This window comes from Marmota flaviventris, chromosome 5 (assembly GCF_047511675.1).
Source record: "Marmota flaviventris isolate mMarFla1 chromosome 5, mMarFla1.hap1, whole genome shotgun sequence".
In the NCBI taxonomy this organism is placed as follows: Eukaryota; Metazoa; Chordata; class Mammalia; order Rodentia; family Sciuridae; genus Marmota; species Marmota flaviventris.
Genome location: NC_092502.1, coordinates 81,605,057 through 81,628,816, shown reverse-complemented (window position 1 = coordinate 81,628,816; position 23,760 = coordinate 81,605,057). Strand labels below are relative to the sequence as shown.

Below are 23,760 nucleotides of genomic sequence, written 5' to 3'. Positions count from 1 at the left end.
AAAAAAGTTTAGGGGGTGGGCTATAGGAGACAATTTGGAACGACCTTCCAAGTCCTATGTTATGTTATGTCCCTTCTGCTTATGGCTGCATAGTAAACTTAACCAGGCACTCTTCTTCTTCCAGGTGCAGGCAGCCTGGACAGCCGGGCACAGAAGCTGGGTTTTGGCCCCTGCTGTGTCCCTCCTCCAGGGCCTTCCTGCAGGGAATAGCCTATTAGCCTGTGGGTATATTCAGCAACTGGTCAGTTAACCACACTGGTTTGGGTTGCTGATTTTTTTTTTTTTAATATATTTTTCTAAACTTACATCTTTTTAAATTTGAGTGTAAAAAATGATATCCAATTATTTGGTTTCTCTGAAATATATCAAGAAGTTTTCCTGACCAAAAGATACTCACTCATTCTCATTAGGAATATTTTCTTCCTCTGATTTTCTGTATCATTTCTTTTCAATTCACAACTCCACCAGGCATCCTATTCTTTTTGTTTTAGGCCACATTTCTGCAGTGCTCCTAGAGGTTTCTCTGGAAATTCCAGGTTATTCATATCATATCAGTCCTAGTAGTGATGTTCTCTGGGGAAGGGTCAAGGAGTGGAATTTTTTATTTAGTTACTTTAGAAGTGGGTCATATTCTTAAACTGTTAACATGGGAGCTCCTACACATTTTAACTTAAAGAGCTTTCAAGACTATTAATGATAGAACACATATTCCATAAAGACTTCATTTATATATTTAATAATCTATTCATCCACTTATCAAGAACTAAGTCCCAGGCTCGGTGCTGTGGTGAAAACAAAGATGAATAAGATATTGTCCGTGTCCTTGAGGTTCTTTAGTTTCTTTAGTTTAATAGCACAGTTAGAAAAAAATAAATGCTTTATGATATGATTCATGGTACAGTGGATCTAAGAAGCAAGTTCCATATCCTATATCAGTATAGATAATAGAGAGGTTCCCTCTGTTTAGTAGGACCTGGTGGCGGTGACCCTTAAGCTAAGGCTGGAGAATGGATCAGATAACAGTGGGATGGTGAGAGAACTGCAGGCCAATGCCGAGGCAAAGCACAAACCATATTGGGGTAGGTAGCATGTGGTATGACTTGTCTGAAACATAGGTAATAATGAGTATGATGGTAATGACAGCAATTATGTACTGAGTGCCTGGCTTTTCACAAAGGGTTTCTAATCTACAGTCACAAAATGTAGGTATCATTATCTTCTTTATAGAGGGAAATATCTTCATCTAAAGGAGTCATATTACTTGTCCATAGTTGTTTAACTCTTCAGTGCCGCTGTAGGGAGTCAAATGCAGATCCTCCTGCCTCAAAAGCTAGAGTACTTTCTACTGAGGACTATAGTCCTCAATTTGTGCAGGTGGAGAACAAATGAGCAATGAAATTTGGGAGACAGAAATACCCCTGACTTCAAGGGGTAAATTATTCAGAAGAAAGGAAGAAGGAAGGTCAGTCAAACAGGCATATTGCAAGGATGATTTTAATTTGTGAGTTGATCATTTTACCCCTAGTTCCGCATGTAAATGATGGGGTATATACTTTGATTGGAAAAGCATTGTTAAATGTGATATTTAACATAGTTAATAACTAGTAAAACAATATACATATTTAAATAACATTATTCAAATGATGATGATGACGATAAACATGTGGTGAACTGAATGCGGACAACAGGCCAAAATTATATCATCTCTAATGCTCAAGACTCTTTGTAGCCTTGTTGTGTGATTTGTCACCTTGATGTAACTGAAGGAGCAGGGCTGTTGAGCCAGAAGGAAATTGGTTCACATCCCAGGACACAGAACCTTGTTTAACTTACCTAAAGAAATATTTGGAACAACTTTTAAGTACCTACAATTAGCATGTGCCTACAATCTATTCCTGTTATATAAGCATGTTAGTATTGGTAAGCTTCAAAGTTCTCATCTGTAAAATGGGTGTACAGTCACATGCTATAAAGTTGTGAATGTTTGTAAAAATAAACTTAAAACACATCTTATAATGACAACAGAATAATAATTCAGTGTTAAAAATAAAGTTTTCCAATAGAGTATTTCTCTCACAGGACATTACTGAGCATGCTTAAATGGAAACATGATAGTAGCATGACAGTATTATGAATAGTCATATCATCAAAATTTAGCCTACTTTAATGATGGCTGTTCATTCTTTTACAAAAAGAATTATGTACCAAAATAAGCAACTGAGTATATAATTTTGAATTTAAATATATTCTGAGAATTGAGAGGATTTATATAAGCATATTTAATAGTCAAAATACCTTAAATTATTGGTTGTAGAACCTTGTGAAAAATACAACTCATTCTTACTATGTTGAAATATGATTTTACATCCATTGTATTAATGCAGTTCTGTCTGGCTTTTTAATGACAGTTTTCAATTCTTTTTGAGGAAAAAAAATCAGTACATCAAAAGTAGGTCATGCTGTGCATAGATTTCTTTTCCTAGCATGATGTGTGCTTATAAAGTAGATTGTGAATTCAGCCTTCTCAGAATGAAAAATGAATGATACTGACATGTACATTGAGAATCAGAAGTATTATGTGCATCCATTGAAAATATTGCTGCAATTGTTTTGAATATTCTTGCAAAAAAACCCTTGTCTACAAGACTTTGTTTTTGTTAACAGAGTCTTCTAATTGAGACCCTTGTGTGGAAACCTCCCAGAGGGAAATCCTATAATTGGTGAAAGCGAAGAGGGAGTGTACAACACCCGGGATAATTCCATCTTCCTGAAGCCCTTGCTCCCAATGCTTAAAGTGATCTCTTACATTATCCCAGGACACAGAATCTGAATTAACTTATCTGAAGAAATATTTGGAATAACTTTTAATTAGCATTGTCTTTAGGGTGTATTCCTGTTCATTTTGTAAAATGTCAAATAACTATTCCTGGAGCATTTTGTGAAGATTTCTGTTGAACGGTCAATGGTGTTACCAGATTGATAAAGCAGGAAATAAAAACAAAAACCAAAAAACTTCCCAAACTAGGAGAGTACTTTTTTTTCCCTTCTTTTCTTTTCTTTCTTTCTTTCTTTCTTTCTTTCTTTCTTCTTTTCTTTTCTTTTTCTTTTTGGTACTCAGGGTCACTCAACCACTGAGCCACATCCCCAGCCCTATTTTGTATTTTATTTAGAAACAGGATCTCATTGAGTTTCTTATCACCGTGCTTTTGCTGAGGCTGGATTTGAACTCATGATCCTCCTGTCTCAGCCTCCTGAGCTGCTGGGATTATAGGTGTGTGTCACCATGCCAGGCTCTGGGAGAAGTTTTTCAAAAGGATCCTTTTTAAATCATTATGACAAACTTCTGAAAAATAAGTTCATCCTATAAAATACTTCATCAATATTTCCCTGGAATGACCTGTGCATAAGGTATAGTTTAACACTTCAATAATACAGGCAATGAGTTGATTGGTCTATCCTTTTTTGCAACCTAATTCTGAGTAACTTAACATGGACATATGCAAATGTTATGATATACATTGCTCTTATTTTCTCAGCATGCAGGTGGTCTGAAGTCCTGAAAATATTTATACATCTTAACCCTAGAATTTATCCTATCTTAAGAATTTATCTCATGTAAATGTGGGTGCACAAAATGTACAAAATGGTCACTATAACATTAGTTATATAACACTAAAAATACTGAAAAAAGACTTAAATATCTAAAAATAAGAGAGTTCTTAAATATATTAGACCAGACTCATAAACTGGAATATTACTTAGCAATTGAAAATGGATTTTTTGGAGAATAGTTAACATCTTTTGAAAATTCTCACTATTTTCCTGGCGCAGTGTTGTATGCCTATAATCCTGTAATCCCAGCAGTTCAGGAGGCTGAGGTAGGAGGATTATGAGTTCAAAGCCAGACTTGGCAAAAGTGAGGCACTAAGTAACTCAGTGAGACCCTATCTTTAAATAAAACACAAAATAGGGCTGGGGATGGTGGCTCAGAGGTCAAGTGCCCCTGAGTTCCATCCCCAATACTCAAAAAAAGGAAAATTCCCATGATTTGATGTAAGAATTATAATTAAAATTGTATATTTATAGTATAATATCTACCCAAATTATAAAAATATCAAAATATGTTTTCACTGATATTAATGGAAGGAAATACATCAAAATATAATTTCCCATTTTAGGGAAATAAAATTTAGGGCGATTTGTTTTCTTCCTTATCCAGTCATACATTTATTCATTCATTCCATGAGTCTTTATTGAGGACCTGCCAAGTGACAGGCACCTACTAGAGCTGCACATTCAATGAGGAGCAAAAATTAAAATGGCCTTCATCACCAGCATGTTTCCAATTTAGTGGGGAAGACATATATAAATCATGAAATCACATAAATAAATATAAAACTGTGACTGATAATGCACTAAGCAGGAGGGTGACTGAGAGCACATAATAAGGAAACTTGAATATTTGGAGTTTAATTCACTGAGGAACTGACTAGTGAATGGAAATTTGATGTGTGTGTAGGAGATTGAAGCAGGTACTGGGGGAGGACTGGGAGAATATTTCTTTTCGGAGGAAAAACATGGAAAATCCCTGTGGTTGGTGGACCAAGTTGTGTTTGAAAATGCGAGGGTAGTGGTATGGAGAGAGAATTTGGATGAGTGATATAAGATTCTTGTTTTAAAATTTTTATTTTTCTGCACCATAAGCCAGTGGTTGATAACTGAAGTTCTACTGGATAGAAATATTGAAGAGCAATATATAGAATGAGAAGAAAAGATGATATTTTAAAATTCTATAAAATATACCATTTAATGACTTTTTTTTACATTGCTGCAGATTGACCCTAGGGTCATGCACAAGCTAAGCAAGTGATCTACCACTAAGCCACATTCCCAGACCCACTAAATGACGTTGATGGAGGGGAGAGGACACAGAAAATTGGGGAAGTGGCAAGAAAACTAGACAAGGGCTTATCATGCAAAACTGGGATATAGTGGTGGGGAGATCACCCATGTCAAAACTGCTGGTAAGTCATGTGAAGAAATGGTGGAAAATGTCTTTTGGGTTTTACACTAAAAAGTTTTGATGACCTTAGCAAATGTTATTTTGCTCAAGAGTGAATGGGGAGATTTGAGGACAAGGAGGTAAGGATCATATCTAACAAGTGATGTGAGAGTAAAGGGAAATTTTCATTGCTATATTTAATTGCCAGAGACATAAAACCTTTGTTTAAATGGCATTATGAGGATGGATTAAGATTGTGTAAGAGAGAGAACTGAAAATGAAGAAAAGAAAAGAAATACTGTACTACGTGAATTTCTCATGAGGTTAGAAGAATTAAAATTCAATACTATAATAAGAATGTTTCTGAAAATGATAAATAAAGAAAAACTGAGGAAGAGGGTTAAGTTCCTAGAGAGGAGATAGACAGTTTCTTTTTGCTAACAGGTGACAGGGAAGGATACAGAAGTAAGCTGATATGTACAGCAACTTAGTCTTTTTGCTTTGGGAAGTAGAAGGACCCATCATCTCCTGAGGGAAAGAGTGAGAAGAATTGAAAGTTGGAGAGTTGAGAGAAATGGGGGCACTTTAAATAGTTATTTGGAGAGTGAGTGTGGGAAACTTCCCAGAAAGGTCAGGCAGAAGTGAGAGTTCATTTGAAGTTGGTGGTATGGATCCACTGTTCTGGCATTGACTTTCTCCAGCTGGGCTGAGCCACTCAGGACAAGAGCAGAGAAAGAAAACAGTGTGCTCATTCAGAGGTGAGATTTTGCCACACTGGTGAGATATAGTGACAGAGGAACAAGAAAATTCAGAATATGTGCAGATATTTTTCTGTACAGCTGGATTATGGAACCCAAGCTGAACAGCAAATGTGTGATCGCTGCTAACGTGCTCTGGATGAACTGGTGCTAAACAGAAGGATCAATGAATTCATCTTCCTAGGAGGCTGAGGAGTGATCATAATTTGAAGTGATTGAATAAGACAATTTGAACTATAGACATTTTTTTTTTTTTGTCCAAGGAAGTAGTTCTTGAATAAATAACTTTGGGTATGAAGTAGATAACAGGTACGAGAAGGTCTTATCTACACTTTTCTAATATCTCTGCAATATACATGTTTTACTTTTATAATCAGAGGAGATATAAAAGTGAAAGTCATCCTCATTTTGCTATCAATCTCAGTCAGTAGTCTTAGCTGAATGGAAACCTAGAGAAAAAAGATTAAATTATGAATAAAAATCTTGTGTAGGTTAAGATGCTCAGTGGAAGTAATCTGACAATAAACATTTTCTAAAGTCTGAAATGTGCTAGAGGTGTTGTCTCCCATTCTCCGGGATGAAGCTTGCTCTAGCCTGGATATTTTGTTACCCAGGAACAGGCAGCAGTACTCCCAGGCTGGCTCACAGCAGCTACTTCTGAGAGAAAAGGCTACATATTCTATTCTTGAAGCACAATTAGGAGAAAGAAGGTGCATTACTGTTTTCACAGTATTTTTTGAAGATTATATTTAAATGGAGGTGATTCCTTGGCATCATCAAGTTATACTATGTGTATGATGTATCCATGTTAGGATCATGGATTCTAAGAGAAACTTACTTTTCAAAGGAGTGAGAGATCATCTAGTCCAGCAAATTTATTTTGTGATGAAGACACTGAAGCTTATAGTCAGCTTGAGCCAATATTCTAGTTTCTCTTCCCATCCTCACGAGGGAGTATAACATAGAAAACAGAATCTAAATATTCCATAATAAAATACAAAATACTCTGAACTTTCTAATATCAGTCCTCATATTTAGAGCAAAACTGAAGGCTTCTCTATTCTTGTTTTTGGTCTGGTGGAATTTCCAATTCATGGCATAACTGCAGAGCAGCATTTCTCAAACTGTGTTCCAAGAAATGTCAATAGGTTTATGCTGCATGATATATACCTCTTCTGAGAGTCACACCTCACCTTAGCATATAAAAAGTTATCAGAAGGGCTCAAGTGAATTATATTTTAAAACTTTATTTAACTAGGCAAATTTGTTATGAATTTTTAAGAGTTATAGTGTTTGGATGATAGAGCATACTGTGGTTTGAATGTAGTTTGATCCCAAGGGTCTATGTGTTGGACTTCTGGCACCAGGGTAGTAGTTTTGGGGAGTGAATACACCTTTAAGAGTTGGGGCCTTACTGGGCACACTGCTCTTAGAAGGGAATTAGGGTTCCCTGTGAATTCTCTGGAGAAAGTTATAAAAGTCTGAGCCTGGCCGCACCCAGTCTCTCACTCTGGCCTCCTGTTTGAGATGTGATCCTTCCTTCTATGTGACATCATATGTAGAGACTAAAACAATGGGGCCCCTCAATCTTGGACTTTGAACCTCCTAGACTGGGAGCTCAATTAACCTCTTTTCTTCCTAAGTACCTTGGTCAGGTATTTGTTATGGTAATGGAATGCTAATACAGAGTAGGGATAAACTTCAGGGGTTTGTTTAGGGTAACAGGAGTAGGGATAGTCAGACATGCAATTATAAGAATAAGCCATCACCAATGTTGATTGAGCTTTACTCACCTTCTTCCACAAGGTATTTATTCCACAAGGCCTTGCAGGGTAGAAGTACCAGAGTATAGGATGTGGTGTTGGCAAAATTGGGAAAGAATGAAATGCAACAACAGTAACTATAGCACACAGCAAAGTCCCAAGTTGTAGTAAGCACCTGTCAACATGACCTAACTCTTTACCTGATGAACATAATCTCCTGCAGCAATTCAAAATTCCAATCCTTAGATTTTTATGGATATTAAAGCAGTCATTTTAAAAGGACTCTGTTAAACATGTACTTAAATGGAAGGACAGTATATTAAATGAGTATGTTGACATATGAATATGCAAAATGATATTGCTAAATTCCAACATTTCTTTGACAATTATTTCTCAAAAATGTTTCAAGAATAGGTCATCCAAGCCATGAGTTATGACTTTATTTCATTTAAATGAAATTCAGAGTATTATAGAATCTGCATTTAAAAACTGCCTTTAAAAATTCACATGCTATAAAATACATCTTTTTAAAGTATATGATTCAGTGATTTTTATTTAGTACATTAACTAATTATACAATCATAACCAAAATATGATTCAGACATTTTTGTCATTTCAAAAAGAAAACTTATACCTTTTAGCGATCACTCACAATTCCCTACTTTCCCCACCGTATGGCAACCATTAACCAGTATGGATGAGGTATTTCTGGAAATTTTGTATAAATGGAATCATATAATATGGGGTCTTTTATATCTGGCTTCTTTTATTTAACATAATCTTTTCAAAGTTCATCCATGCCATAACATTTATTTATATTTAATTTTTTAATAGCTGAATAATATTTCATTATATGGATATACTGTGTTTTATTTATCCTTCATCAGTTGATGAATATTTGGGTTTTTTTCTCTTTTTTGACAATGATGAATAATGCTTCTCTGACCATTTTTAGACAAGTACTTGTGCAGTCACACGTTTTATTGAGTACACAGATGCTCCTCAACCTATGGTGGGTTACCTCCTGATGAGTCCACTGTAAACTGAAAATGGGTTTAGTATGTCTAACCTGCTAAACACAGTAGCTTAGCAACACAGAACACTGAAGAGTGTCTATTACTTATTCTCGCGGTCATATGGCTGACTGGGAACTATCCAGTGTCAGAAGAGATTATCATACTGCATGTCGCTAGCCTAGGGAAAGATCAAAATTCAAAATCTGAAATACATTTTTTACTGAATGTGCATGATTGTAAAGTAAGAAACATGTCAAACCACTAGCAATCACTCCTCGACCATCTGTATACCTAAAAGTGGAATTGCTGGGTCATATGGTAACTCTAACTTTTTGACAAACTTCTAAACTGCTTTCCAAAGTGGTTGCACTATTTTACATTCCCAAGGGCAATGTAAGAAGGTTCCAATTTCTCCAAATCTTAGACAACTCTAGCTTTTTTTGTCTATCATTTTTATTCTAGTCATCTCAGTAGGTGAGAATGATTTCTCATTGTGTTTTCCATTGCATTTCCCTAATGACTAATGGTGTTGAACATCTCTATGTGGGCTAGTCAGTCTGCTTCTGCCTGTTGTTCTAGTCAGCTGTGACCAAAGACCTGACAAGAAAGATTTTAGAAGATAAGTTTATTTGTTGATCACAGTTTCAGAGGTCTCAGTCCATAGATGGTTGACTCCTTTCCTTAGGGCTTGAGGTGAAGCAGGACATCAGGAAGAAGAGTGTGGTGGAGGGAAGTGGCCTCAGAACACGACCACCAAGAGGCAGAGAGAGAGGGAGACTGCCCTCACTATAGACAAGATATATACCCCATGCACATATCCCCAATGGCCCACTTCCTCCAGCCACACCCTACCTATCTATAGTTATCACCCATCAGTGTATTAATGCATTTATTAGTTTAAGACTCTCATAATCCAATCATTTCACCTCCAAACTCTTTTGCATTTTCTCTCACATAAGCTTTTGAGGGATACCTCATATCAAAACCTGTCTTCTTCAGATAAATGTCTCTTTAGATCCTTTGTCCATTTGAAGTTGTGTGTCACGTGTTTGTTGTTTTTATTGTTTTGGTACTGGGAACTTAACCTAAGAGTGTTTTACCACTGAGCTATATCCCCAGAACTTTTTATTTTTTATTTTGAGACAGGGTCTTTCTAAGTTGCTCAGGCCTTGCTAAGTTTCTGAGGCTGGCCTCAAACTTGTGATTATCCTTCCTCAGCTTCCTTTGAGTCTCTGAGATTATAGTTGTGTGCCACCACACCTGGCTGTTATTTATCTATTTTTCAATGCTGAGATGTTGAGTTTCAAGAGATCTTCATATATCATGGGTAACAATCCCTTATCATATATAGTTTGCAAAAATTTTTTCCCATTCTGTGAATTGCCTTTTCACTTTCTTTGTAATGTCCTTTGAAACATAAGTTCATTTTCTTTTTAAAATTTTTGTTAGACAAAAACTATATTCATATTTGTGTGGTACCATGTGATTATTTGATATGTGTATACATTGTATAATGGTCAAAGCAGGGTAAGCCTATGTATCTTCACCATAGTTTGGATCTGGAAGGCCCTCCCAAAATCCATGTAGTAAAGTCTTGGTTCCCAACATGGGCTATTGGAAGATGCTTGAATATCTAAGGGGCCTAATGGAGGTCTTTGGATAATTCAAGCATCCTATTGGAGGACATACTGTGATACCAGCCTCTTCCTCTTTTTCATTTCCTAGTCACAAGGAAGTATTTTCCTCTGCCAAATGCTTCTACCATAATATGCACAGGGTCCAATAAATCCTAGACTGAAACCTCAAAACTATGAACCCAAGGAAAAACATTTCTTTTTATAAACTAATTATTTCAGGTACTTGTATAGTAACATAAAGCTGACTTAACACACTCCCAGAATATTTATCGTTTCTTTGTGTTGAAAGTATGCAAAATTCTTTCTTTAGCTTTTTATTTAAAGTATACAGTACATTATCATTATCTATAGTCACCCTAATATAGAACAGAACTCCAGAATTTCTTTTCTTTTTTTTTTTCCTGTCTGTCTATAACTCAGTACCTGTTAATCAATCTGTCCCCATCTCTCCCTTCCCAATCCCACCTCCCAATCTCTGGTAACCATCATTCTATTCTCAAATTTTATGATGTCAAATTTTTATATTCTATATTTGAGTGAGAAGAGGAAGCATATTTGTTATTGAGTACTTTATATGTCCTGGTCATTAACCCCTTGTCAGATGTATTATTTGCAAATATTTTCTCCCATTCTGTAGGCTGTCTCTTTAGTCTACTGATTATTTCCTTTGCTGTGTAGGAATTTTTAGTTTAACAAATTCCCATTTGTCTAAACTTTAACTTTAGTTTCCTGTGCTTTGGGAGTCTTATCCTTGCCTATTCTAACATCTTCAAGTATTACTCTTGTTTTCTTCTAGTAGTTTCATAGTTTTGGATCTTACATTTAGGTATTTAATTCATTTGAGTTGGTTTTTATATATGGAGAACAACAGGGATCTAGTTTCATATTCTGCAAGTGAATATCAAATTTTCCCAGCACCATTTTTTGAAAATGCTGTCTCTTTTCCACTGCATATCCTTATCACTTTATCAAGATTAGTAAACTGTGGCTATATAGGTTTAGTTCTAGGATTCCTATTCTGTTACATAACCTATGTTTCTGTTTTAATTGTATTCACTTTTACACCAACTATCTTACAGCTCAAAACTTGGAGGCTGTGGCTAACAGTGAATAACTACTTAATACATGTAAAAATGGCCAAGAACATATTATTATTTTGTGAGACTCTTCATTTCCTTTATTTCAACTAGCTAGAATTATTTGCTAAGTATTTTCCTACTCAAACTTTTAAAATGAAGGATTTGTCTGTTCAACAGAAATCTTCATTTCATTGTAAAGAAAGAACATGATGTCCTTGCCTTTATTCTTTCCTCACCAAACTGTGTCTTTATTGTAGCCTTTGTTTATAAAGCAGAAAGAGGCACCGAGCAAGGTTAATTTCATGTTGAGGCACAAAGATCAATATAAATGAGTGAAAATGTGGCCAACACAGCCAGTATCCTGAAAATTATAAAATGAAAACTCTCCTAGGTGGCTTTTCCTACTCCTTTTTAAAAATTATGTCTCAATGACAATGGGGGAAAATGGAGGGTAAACAAAACACCACCATCACTTGGTAACTAATGTTTACCCTGGTTACCTAGTGGGACGTGTTTGTAAAACATTTAGTGATGCTAGTGAAAGCACTTGCTATGTTTTATGGGGTGTGTCTTAAAGGTAGTTTTTTTCTTTCACACCTGTGAAGCAAATACATTGGATGTCTACTTTCTCAAATGAGGAAACTGATTTCAGAAAGGGGAAGTAACATTCCTTATATTGCAGACAGTTAATGGTTAAACCATGATATCACTTCCTAAGAGGCATTTAAAAGGGAGAACCTTGATCCTAACCTGGAACAGTTAAAAGATGATCAAATTCTACCACAGCCTCTGCTGATTGTTTGATTTCTAGAGCCGTCCTATCCTAAACACGCATCCATCTGTGACTCTGGCTTCTCTGTTGGTTTAGGGATGGGATGGCACAGAGGGTCATGGTGAGGCAGAAGCAACACCTGTAGGAGCTTTTTAGAGCACCCCCACTGGCCAGGTGTCTTTGTCATCACACACCTCTACAACAGGATGCTATAGTTATGTCCTGTTGTATCCAATTTACAAAAGAGGAAGCTGGGGTGTACGGTGGGCTGTAACTTCTTTGGGGTGATGCAATGGCAGAACTGAAAATAAACACAGTCCTGTTTGACTTTGAATCATTGGCTACCTTCACATGTAAATTCAGGATTTTTTTTTAAATTCTTGATCATTTTGTCACCATGATTTAGTTATCAGTGGATTCCTTAGGTGGGCATCACAATGAATTTATGTTATATACAAACATTCAAGAACAAAGAGATGATGAATAGATTGAGCATTGATATAATTCATTTCACAGATGTAGAAAAGACATGAGGAAAACAAGTTACAATGATTACTATTGGTTACCTGCTAAATTTTTTTCTTTCATGCCAACAAATCACTCTGATTTCCATTTAAGAGCCATGTGGATATGTCAAGGTGCCACCATAGCTGGTTCCAGAGCTATAAATCAGGCTTCATCTGGTCCAATATGGGGAACACCATTTTCCCAGATGCAGGAACTTGTTCACAGCTGGTCTGATTTAGTTCAATCAGAATGAGTTTAGGACCTTTTCTGGCAAGGTTAGGACATAGGTGCTCTTGCCTCATATGTAGGGGCATAGACTCAAACTGCTGGCCATTTTTGTTTATATAAGGGAGTAATACTAAGGACTGCTAGTGAGAATGAGGAACTGAGATCATTGTTGAGAATGGCACATAGTCTTGGTGACAGCACAAACTATCTTGCCCAAAGACCAATTTGCCTGAGTCTGTGTCATAAGAATCAATAACTCCCCTTTATCCATTTAGTCTTGTTTTCCTAATGCTAATGTTTATACTGATGCCATTTTCTGATCCCACTTGTTGGTTCCATTATATTTTCTCTTATTTATGTGACATATTGTCTTACTAGCCAGTTTTCACATGTCATTTGATTTTTTTCTTTTTACCTACAAGATGATAAGTTTTGCATTGCTCAACCATATACTAAAAAAAAAAGTTTGTATTAAAAGGAAACAAGTAGTTTGTTGAAATGAACCCAACTACTTAATTCTGATAAAGCTCTAATAATAATTTAGTAAAAGAAAACAAGTGACACTTTCCAAATTATATTTATTATAAGGAGATACTTGTTTCCTACTTAAGACTTTTATTTATTTATTTATTTTTGCCTTGTTTTTTTTTATGGTACTAGGGATTGAACACAGAGGGGCTCTACCACTAAAATATATCCTTGGACTTTTTATCTTTTATTTTGAGACAGGCTCTTGCTAAGGCCAAAACTTGTGATCCTTCTGCCTCACCCTCCCAAGTCTCTGGGATTGCATGTGTTTAACACAGCCCCTAGCAATACTCTTAAAAAATAGAGCAAATGAAATAAATTTTAGTATAAGAAGTGCTATTGTTCTTATATATTTTTTATTAAGTAACAATGACTAACGAAGTAGCAAAGAAGTGAAAAATCCTTCAACAGTTTTATTACTAAAACTATCCCAATGCCATTCAATTTACTACTCTGTGTAAAGTCAACTAATATACACTGAAATTGAATTGTCTACTGTGAAGAAAATGTGTGTGCAAACATGGGTATTAGCTACTTTCACACTAGCAAGCAAGACCAATGTTGTAATGTAGCTAACCAATTTCCAACTAGTGATAAAAGTTTGTTTAAAAATGTGCAAAAACTCATTTATTAGTTTTTGTGCTTTTTTTTTTTTTTAAAAAAAAACACCCTTTGTTTTGTTTATTTATTTTTATGTGGTGCTGAGGATCGAACCCAGTGCCTCACATAAGCTAAACAAATGCTCTGCCACTGAGCCACAACCCAACCCATAGTTTTTGTGCTTTTTTGTTCTAAGATGTCAAATATTTATTACGACAGAGTCTTTTCTTGTGTGTGTGTGTGTGTGTGTGTGTGTGTGTGTGTGTGTGTATGGTGCTGAGGATCAAACTCAGGGTCTCACACATGCTTGGTAAGTGTTTTGCCACTGAGCTATATACACCCCAGCCTCAAGAGATTCTTTATACAAATAAAAATTTGAAGATTCCCCTCATTCCCTACCCACAGTATTGTACTACAGTTTAGTAGTCATTGAATGAGAAGCTACTTTTGAATAATGTTGGATCACATGCAAATCTAAAATTAGAGAATTTATAACAAACATAAAATTGAGAATATGTGCAATCCAGGAATGTCTATAGAGGCAGATGTGAATTGATTAGAATTTGGGAAGAGTAGCTATTGAACTCCAATATCCAGGGTGAAGACAGCTTGAGATATAGTTTTCCAGTGATCAATTTCAAATGGTTTTCTGGGAGATAAACCACATTTCAGGAGATTTGAAATCAATAACAAAGAATAGCTCAGGGGTTTGGAGGGAGTAGCGTGTTATAGGTCCTCAGCATTGCTTTGAAAAATATTAAGTTGTAGGCATAAGTTGGTGAGACTTGGGTGTGCACAGGCATGTCTAAGATAAGGGCCAGGTGACATGAGTTATACAGGGGGTAAGAAAATAAGATTATAAACTCCTTGACTCCCTTTCCCTTTTCATTTCCCAAAGAACTAGCTAACTGTAACTCCCACCTTGCTTTCCATTTCTACAAGGTGGTAATCCTGCAACATGATGGACCAAGGGGAAAATTATATGTCTTCCCTGAGTGCTCTGTCCTCTGGACCACCTACATTCAAGGCTGGATTTTACTTCTTAATTGTTTCTGAATTCCATCCATTTCTTTCCATTCCTACATCATTGCCTCAGTTCAGGTCCTTCCCTTTATCTCTCATCTGTGATATTGTAGCAGCTTCCTGATTCACCTCTCTTGATTCCAATTTCTTTTTTTAAATATTTTTTTAGTTGTAGGTGGACACAATACCTTTATTTTATTTATTTTTATGTGGTGCTGAGGATCGAACCCAGTGCCTCACACTTGCCAGGCACATGCTATATACCACTGAGGCATAATCCCAGCCCTGATTCCAATTTATTTGTACTCCATTCCAGTATCTTCACCATGGCCTAAAGTAAACTTTGAAATAAAAACTGCTCATATATTTCATTGTGTAAGAGGCCAGATGTATTTCCAAGACAAGGACAAATCTCTGAAGAAAGTATCATAAGACTTTTACCATCCTGTTCAATATCTTTCCAGTATCCTTTCCAATCTGATTCCTATGACTCTCCACCACTTACATGGTGTTCTAGACCCATGGAGAAGACATTAAAGCTCCCAGAATGTGCATCCATGTGTGGTAACATCTGTGAGATCTTATTTTCATTGTGGCTTCTGCTTGAAATGCTAACTTTTATGTTTGGATATAAAGTGTCCCTTAAAAGCCCCTGTGTTCATGCAGAAATCCTCAGAGGTAAAATGATTAGATTATGAGAGTTGTAACCTAATCACTCCATCCTAGTTTGAAGAAACTGACTGGGTGGTACCTATATGCAGATGGGGTGTGCTTAGGGGAGGTGGGACACTGGGCTTATGCCCTGGAAGGGTTCATCTTCTCTGCGGCTTCTTCTCCTGCCTTTTCTGCCTACCAGTCACCAGTAGGTGATCAGCTTTTCTCCACTGCCACCTTTCTGCCACGGTGTTCTGCTTCACCTTGGGCCCACTATGAAGCCCTCTCAATCCACTTCTAAAATCTCCTCCCTCCATGATAGATAATTACTCCTTCTGCATTTCTCACCAAACTAAATATATAAATATAAATATAAATATTGTAAATATATAAATATTTACAAACTAAATACATAAATATAAATATTGTAAATATATCTCTTTAGCAATTGGAAATGTCAGGATTTGGTTTTACACTGTTCTTCCCATGTTGGACTGTAAACATGTTTTTATCCCTTTCTCCAGCCAGGCCTAATATACCATAGCACTCAATACCCATCTATTGGAGAACTGTATCTCTGACATCAGGAGCCAAATCTTCCTGAGCTTCTGAAAATGAGTGTGGTGACTCAGAAACCTTTCTTAGATCTCTGGGCTCTGTGATACGATATATTCTGAAATAATAACTTTATCTTGACTTTCTTCCACATACATATGTGGAACCTTCCCTGACCCAACACACACACACACACACACACACACACACACACACACACCACAAATAAAGAACTTATGCTGAATGACTAGTAGTTATTTGCAGATCCCATGTTCTTGGGAAAGAAAATTCTGTGTCATAAAGATCTTTGCACTCCTGTATCTGCTATTGTTTTCTTAATACTGGTAAATTTTTTAAAAATGGACTCTACTTGTGAGAAGAGTTGGGAAATTAAAAATGTTTTTGCATGTCCCTGTGCTTTGTGAATAAAGAGTGAAGAGGAAGAAAACTGTCTAGTGGCATCGTAGGAATTTGTTTTTATTAAGGTAACTCAAAATATTTTCAGGTATGGCTTAGAGATATGATTTACAATTCATTTTGCAGTCTGTATAGCATACTAGCTTCAAATAGGGGATCTGGAGTAAGAATGCTTCAGTTCCGATCCAGTCTCTGCCTCTAAATACCTAACACTGTGACCTTGAATACACTACTCAACCTCTATATGTCTCAGTTTCACAAGGAGGCTTGTTGGAGGCACCAGTGAGATAATTCATATAAAACACTTGGAATAGCATCTGGAACTTAGAAAACACTCCCACAAATCTGACATCAGACATTGATCTAGTGCATGAAATAAATTTATTAGCTTAAAACTGTCAACCTTCCCTGACTCAATTCTTTCTTTCTTTTTTTTTTTTTTTGTGGTGCCTGGGAATGAACCCAGGGCTTTGTACATGTGAGGCAAGCACTCTATCAACTGAGCTATATCCCCAGCCCTCCCTGACTCAAATCTTACTAGAATCATCAGCATCAGAACATACTCTTAGATAGTAGGAACTCCTTTCTATGTACCCCTAAATTCAGCCATTATGCATTTTTGACTTATGATTATTTCTATAGATAAGAAAAAAATATCAGCTATTTTCTCCATGCCAATTAGAGTGGAATCATTACACCACAAGCAACAACAATTAGTCATGACTTAGTGGCCTTACAATATTAAAGAAATGATAACATTTTGTCTTTTTTAAAATTGTAGGTTAATTAGAGTCAATATGCTTGGTCAAGCTTGAGAGAATTTTCTAAGTGCTGCAATATAGAGAAGGTAAATATTGATTGAAATAAGGAACACAGCCTCAGGAAATTCTGTAGTGATTAATTTGAATGCTTTGTATTTGAACAATGGAGTAAATATCATAGAAGTTAATTGGCAGCCAATATATTCTACGCCATACAGCTCAATTGATTATGTTCCTAACAAATGTCTAGTTGCATAAGTGCAAGGTAGCCTTAATTAACATTAAACTCTGTTTGTTTGCATTTATACAACATATAAATATAGTATACATATAGTACTGATTGTACTCATCATCAATTAATAATTAATTATGTTGATTGTATTAATCATTAATCATGAATCACCCTCAAACAATGGAGTATTAAAATTCTTCTTGAACAGTTGGAAGAATTCATATGTATGACTCACAAGCATGTGACTGTGAAGGTGAGCAATGAATCTATTAAAAATATGGTTACTGGAGTTCACAAAACTTAGGTAACTTTATGTCAAATAGTTTATCAGTGGTTACAGACAACAATCTCTATACAAAATTATAGATTATAGAGTCATACATACAATTCAAATATAATTCACTTTCATTAAAAATACTATCATAGATATTGAACTTTGAGAACTTCAGAGTGAATGACCTGGAACTTGGCAGAAGAAAGTGGTGTAGATCATAGTTTGGTTTACAAGCCCAGTTCAGTAGATCTTATTGTTCACTTTCATTTGCCAAGCTGTTTATTGGAGCAGTTCTCATACAGAGCCAAGGAAGGTGAAATAAAGACACATTTATCTCAGGTGAAGTTTTATACAACGAACTCTAAATTAACTGTAGAAGTTGGGGAACAAGGGACAAAGAGCACAGAGTGAATTAAAATCCTCAGGTGATCCTTAGATCTCATTTTGTTTCAGTTTATTTCTCCCACTTTTTTGCAGAGCTACAAGGATAAAACAAAAAGGATTGATTTACATATCACTATGACCTTTCTCTCTAGATGCTGGTGAAGATAATGAGCAAACTAAGGAAAGAGTTGGCAGAAGAGGGTAAAGAAAGGCTCAAGATGACCTGCTAGCATGTCAAGCTTAATATAGTTACAGGTTGACTGCTTTGGGATAATTTTTTCCAAATTAGATGAGGGTAATACAGCTAAATTTTATTTAGGAAAAAGATAAACATACCCCTCAAGTTCCTCAATACACACAGTCTCTTACCCTTCCCAAACTGCCTAATTACCTTATGCTAAATCATTTCAATACCTTTGGGCAAGAGAATGTGGTCTGGTATTTATATAAAATGCAGCTTCTTAGATACATTCTAGTCAAGAATTCTATGACAGACTGGCTTGTCTAAACTGGCTTATACTCAGGAGGCACTAGGCCTTGCAAATGGGGAAAGAGAGAAAAGGGCTATTCTCAAAGGTACTAGATATTTCCCTCCAAAAGTCAATGTTAAAATCTAGGTTAACTGTAAACCAGAAGTGAAGATTCTAAAACAAAAAGAAGGATAGAGAATAGAGATAATTTTGCTAGTTTTTTTTTTCCACATCCCTTTCTGCTCATTTATGAGGGCCACATTTTTGTATTAGATTTTTTAAAGTATCTTTGAAATAGGGTGTGTAGGGACATGCAGCATGGGAGTGAGTTTGCTGTTAGTATGCATTATGTACTGCATGTTTGCATCCCTCAAAAATTCATATGCTGAAACTCGAACTCCCAGTGGATGGCATTAGGGAGTAGGGCCTTTGGAAGGTAATTGTTTTAGGGTAGAACAATTATGATAGTATTACTATTCTTATAAGAAGAGAAAGACACTAGACCCTTTGCTGTCTACAAACTAAGAAGAGGGCCCTTACTAATCACCAGATCTGCTGGCATCCTCACTTTGGACTTCCTGGAACTATGAGAAATAAATATCATTTTTTTTCATACTCAGTCAATCTGAACAAGAAATTCTGTGATGGTGTGAGTGGCAGTTGGTAGTGTGTGTGGTTGTTACTGCTGTGTGTGTGTGTGTGTGTGTGTGTGTGTGTGTTGGCCGGTGGTGTAGGGAATGAGGTGGGTTGCTGGCTGTTGGTGGTGTGCATGTATGTGTATGGTTGCTGGGAAGGCTAGTTTTAGCTTTTGTCTAGGCAGGTCATTAAATTAGTATCTGGTCATTTGAACATATTAATCATTGACATCTTTAGTTTATAGGGAAGCCCAGATCAATGCTGAGATGCTGGCTATCAAAAGTCTGTGTTGTTGCTAATCAGGGTCTATTTTGGTCAATTCACAGGCCTCCTCCTAAAGCAACCACCCTTGAACTGTCAACAGTTGGGTAGACTCCCTCCTCCAGTGAAAATCCTTTCAATCTGCTTTAGGAGGAGAGAATGAATAAATGAGAGTACAGTGGGAATCAGAATAAGTGAGAAGGAGAGGAAGAGAGAAACAGGGAGAGGCAGAGAACAAGAAAGACACTATTTGCTATCTAGCTCTGACATCCTTAGCACACCCTTGACTTTTTCTCTAAAAAGGTGCTCCCTGCCCTGCTTTTCCAAAGCTAACAGAGTATCTCTGGAGGTGCTTCTCTGATTGCTTGTAACTTCTTTAAATTAGCTGAGGACTAATATGGTGCTGGGTGGCATTGCAAATCAGCAAAAGACGACCTTTCCAAAAACCTTATCTGAACAAGATTAATCTTTTCAACCCCTTGACTAAAAAGCCCTGATTTATATTAAACCACAGTATTGCCTTTGGGGCACATGATCATTTTCCTTCTTTAACTCCTGTAATTTTTTTTTAATAAGGAAGTGGAAAGGTGAGGATATCCTCTCTCTATATACATCACTCTATCCTCTCTGGTATGTGTGTGGGGTGTGTGTGTGTGTGTGTGTGTGTGTGTGTGTGTGTGAACTCTGCTTCAGTAATTGCAGTAGCTAGAGAAGAATTATTGCTTCCTTGATCCTGTGCCTCTGTTTTGTCCTCACAAGGTGTATCCAAAAAAATCAATGTCTACTGGATTTAGAGGAAATGTTTTTAATGGGTCTGCTGCTGCCAAGTCTCCCTGGGAAGCTTGATCAATGTCTCCACACCAGTGATAGAAGTATTGAGGCTTCAGCAGCCTGGTCTGAGCAGACCATCTCAGGGGCTCTGGGTTTCAAATGTTTTGTGGAGGTCACATAGATATTATAAGTGAGTAGAGCAGTTAAGTACATGACAACAGGGACTATCAGGAACTGTGTGGAGCTAGGGGCATCTTATATACAGGAGGCAGCTGCTACTCATCCCAGTCAGCTGCATAAGGCAGCTTGGTCCCTGAGAGGCAGGGATGTGAGGCAGGATTTTTCAAAAGAAAATTTCTCATATCCTTTCTCTCTCCATGTCTAGTATAAGAAACAGGTTAAGTTGTGGTCACATACAGTGACATTTGTGAATGTCTCACCCTGAAGAAAATGATTAAGAAATCTTCTAAGGTTTAAGCCTCTTGTGGAGGCACACACTATTTCCCTGGGCTGCCATGACAAAATACCATTGAATGAGAGGCTTAAACAAGAGAAATTAATTTTCTTGCAGTTCTAGAGGCTGAAAGTCCAAGATCAAGATGCTGAATTCCTCTGAGACCTTTCTCCTTGGCTTGCAGATGTCCACCTTCTCACTGTAGGCTCACGTGGTCTTTTCTCTGGGCTTGACCATCCTTGGAATCCCTTTGTGTGCCCAGATGTCCTCTCTTAGAAAGGTGTGTCAGTCAGATTGGATTAAGGTCCACTCTAATGACCTTATTTTAACTTAATTGCCTCATTAAAGACCATTTCTCTGACTACACTGACATCCTGAGATGCCGGGGTTAGGACTCACTGTGATTTGGATATGGTTTGGGTGTCCCATAGAGGTCTATATTTAAAAGGCTTGGTCATCAGGGTGGCAGTATTGGGAAGTGGTAGAACCTTTGATAGAAGGGACCTTGTAACAGGTCCTTGGGTGATTGGAGGAACTGCCTTAGAAAGAAACTTAAGATATTTTTCAGGCTCTATCCATTGCAATACACATGGAAGTTATGCAGACAAGGGGGAGCCCTTGCCAGAACATGTGCCATTCCATTTGGACTTTCAGGCTCCCAAACTGTAAGCTACATAAACCTCTTTTCTTCCTAAGTAAATGTCTTGAGTATTTTGTTATACTAATGAAAATCTGGCTAATGTAGAGTTTCAAGCTGTGAATTCTGAGAAGGAACACAATTCTGTCCCTAGCAATGCAGCAACCCACAGCCCCAGTTCTTCAGAGGCAGGCAACTTGGGCCTCTGCATTCCATTCTCCTCATTGAGACCAGTAGACAAGTATGTATTATAAACATGGAGCAAACAACTCTAGTATCACATACACAGTGACTTAATTAATGGTTTAAGCTTATCCCTAGACAAGAATTCCCCAAAGAAACTTGTGATTAATGCAGATTATAAAGGCTTTCTGCAGAGAGTAGGGAAATACTTGACTCCTGCAACAGAATCAACTTTTTCATCATGTGAGCTGTACTCCATTCTGGAGATAGCATGGTCTTTAAATAGTTAGTAATTGGTACTTTGGTGCATTCCAGCATTTGTCACCACACACAGCTCTATTCTCTAAGAGAAAGCATCTGTGGTGAGAAATGGTGGTTTCTGCTCTCCATCTGTGTGTAGCCACAGTCTTAGAAGTCCATAACTGCTTAGCTTTCCAGATATAGGCTCCTTTGCTGCTGCTGAGAACAGACGGATTTTTCCAGTAAGTCAAGATAAGTTTACCTCTTGTGGAAAACAGCAACATTAAAAAGCGTAGCAGAAATTGTATATCCTAAGGAAGTACTCCAAACTCTTCACTTGCAAACAAAGTGTATGTGCTTTTGTTTGGGGTGGAATGAAAACTGACAACATTGACCTAGTAACTTAGAAAGTTGGCATTGACTCATACAATTGTATAGCAAAAACAAATAACTTGGTAAAAAGTGGGTAAAGAATCTGAGTAGATATTTTTCCAAGAAGACGTACAAATGGCCAATAGGCATTTGAAAACTTGTCAGCATTAGAAATAATCAGAGAAGTAAAAATCAAACCATGGTGAAATATCCAATCACATATGTTAGGAAGGCCTTTATAAAAAGATAAGAGGTAACAAGTGCTGATGAGCATGGGGAGAAAAGGGAATCCTGAACACTTTTCTTAGGAGTATAAATTTTATTAATGGTTCAACAATTATGGAAAATGGTATGGAGGTTCATCAGAAAATTAAAAAGTGAAATACTAGATGATCCAACAATTCCACATCTGGGTGTATATCCAAAGTAAATTAAATTAGTAACTCAAAGAAATATCTGCACCTAGTGCACCCCTATGTTCATTGAAAATTATTTACAACAGCCAAGGTATGGGTGCAATGTAAGTGCCAACAAATAATGGATAAATAAAAATATGCAAGTATTTTTAATATTCATTATCTACTATCTGTCTTCATATGTAAAACATGGATGAACCCATAGGACATTATGTTGACAGAGATAAGCCTGACAAAGAAAAACAAATACTAAATGATGTTATTTCTAGGTGGAATCTAAAACAATCAAACAATAGAAAGTCAATTCATAGAAACAGAGTGTTAACAGTGGTTACCAGGGACCAGGAAGAGGAACAAATGGGAGAGGTTGTCCTGATTAATTAGCACATCTAATACCACCTATGCTGTCCCTTTGATTCTCAGAACTTATTCCTCTCATAACTGGAATTAATCTGACAGTTATTACACAATGCATATATATATTAAATCATCACTGAGTGTGCCTTGAATATGTGCAATCTTTATATATCAATTAAATATTTTAAAAATAATTTGATTTTAATATTCTCATTTCACCTTTTCTTTTCTTTCTTTCTTCCTTCATGTCTTTCTTTCTTTTTTTTTTGGTACCAGAGATTGAACCTGGGGCACTTAAATACTGAGCCACATCCTCAGGCCTGTTTTCCTTTTTAATTAATTAATTTGTTCTAACTTGTTATACATGATAGCAGAATGCATTTCCATTCATAGTACACAAATGGAGCATGATTTTTCATTTCTCTGTACACAAAGTAGAGTCTCACCATTTGTGTCTTCATACATGTATCTAGGGTAATGATGTCCATCTCATTCCACCATCTTTTCTACCACGTGCCCCACTTCCTTCTCCTCCCTCTCCTTTGCCCTATCCACAGTTTCTCCATTCCTCCCATGCTCCACCTCCCCCCGCCCCCCCAGCCCCTCCATTATGAATCAGCATCCACTTACCAGAGAAAACATTCAGCCTTTAGTTTTTTGGGATAGGCTTACTTCACTTAGCATGATATTCTCAAACTCCATCCATTTACCTGCAAATGCCGTGATTGTATTCTCTTTTAATGCTGAGTAATAAAAAATCTATTGTGTGTGTG

At 36.7% G+C, this 23,760-nt stretch overlaps 1 protein-coding gene across 3 annotated transcripts in view; it reads left to right on the top strand.

Annotated features, from left to right (window-relative positions):
* Positions 1-23,760, top strand: part of Macir (macrophage immunometabolism regulator) — a 106,584-nt gene that overhangs the window by 47,423 nt on the left and 35,401 nt on the right. Inside the window, exon 4 of one of the 3 annotated variants that reach the window (XM_071612359.1) lies at positions 2,665-2,969. The exons of the other annotated variants lie outside the window; for them this stretch is intronic. Coding sequence (XP_071468460.1) covers positions 2,665-2,678 — 14 coding nt within the window. The 3' untranslated portion in view covers positions 2,679-2,969. Of the gene's footprint in view, positions 1-2,664; positions 2,970-23,760 lie in introns of those variants that run through there. 3 annotated transcript variants of the gene reach the window in all.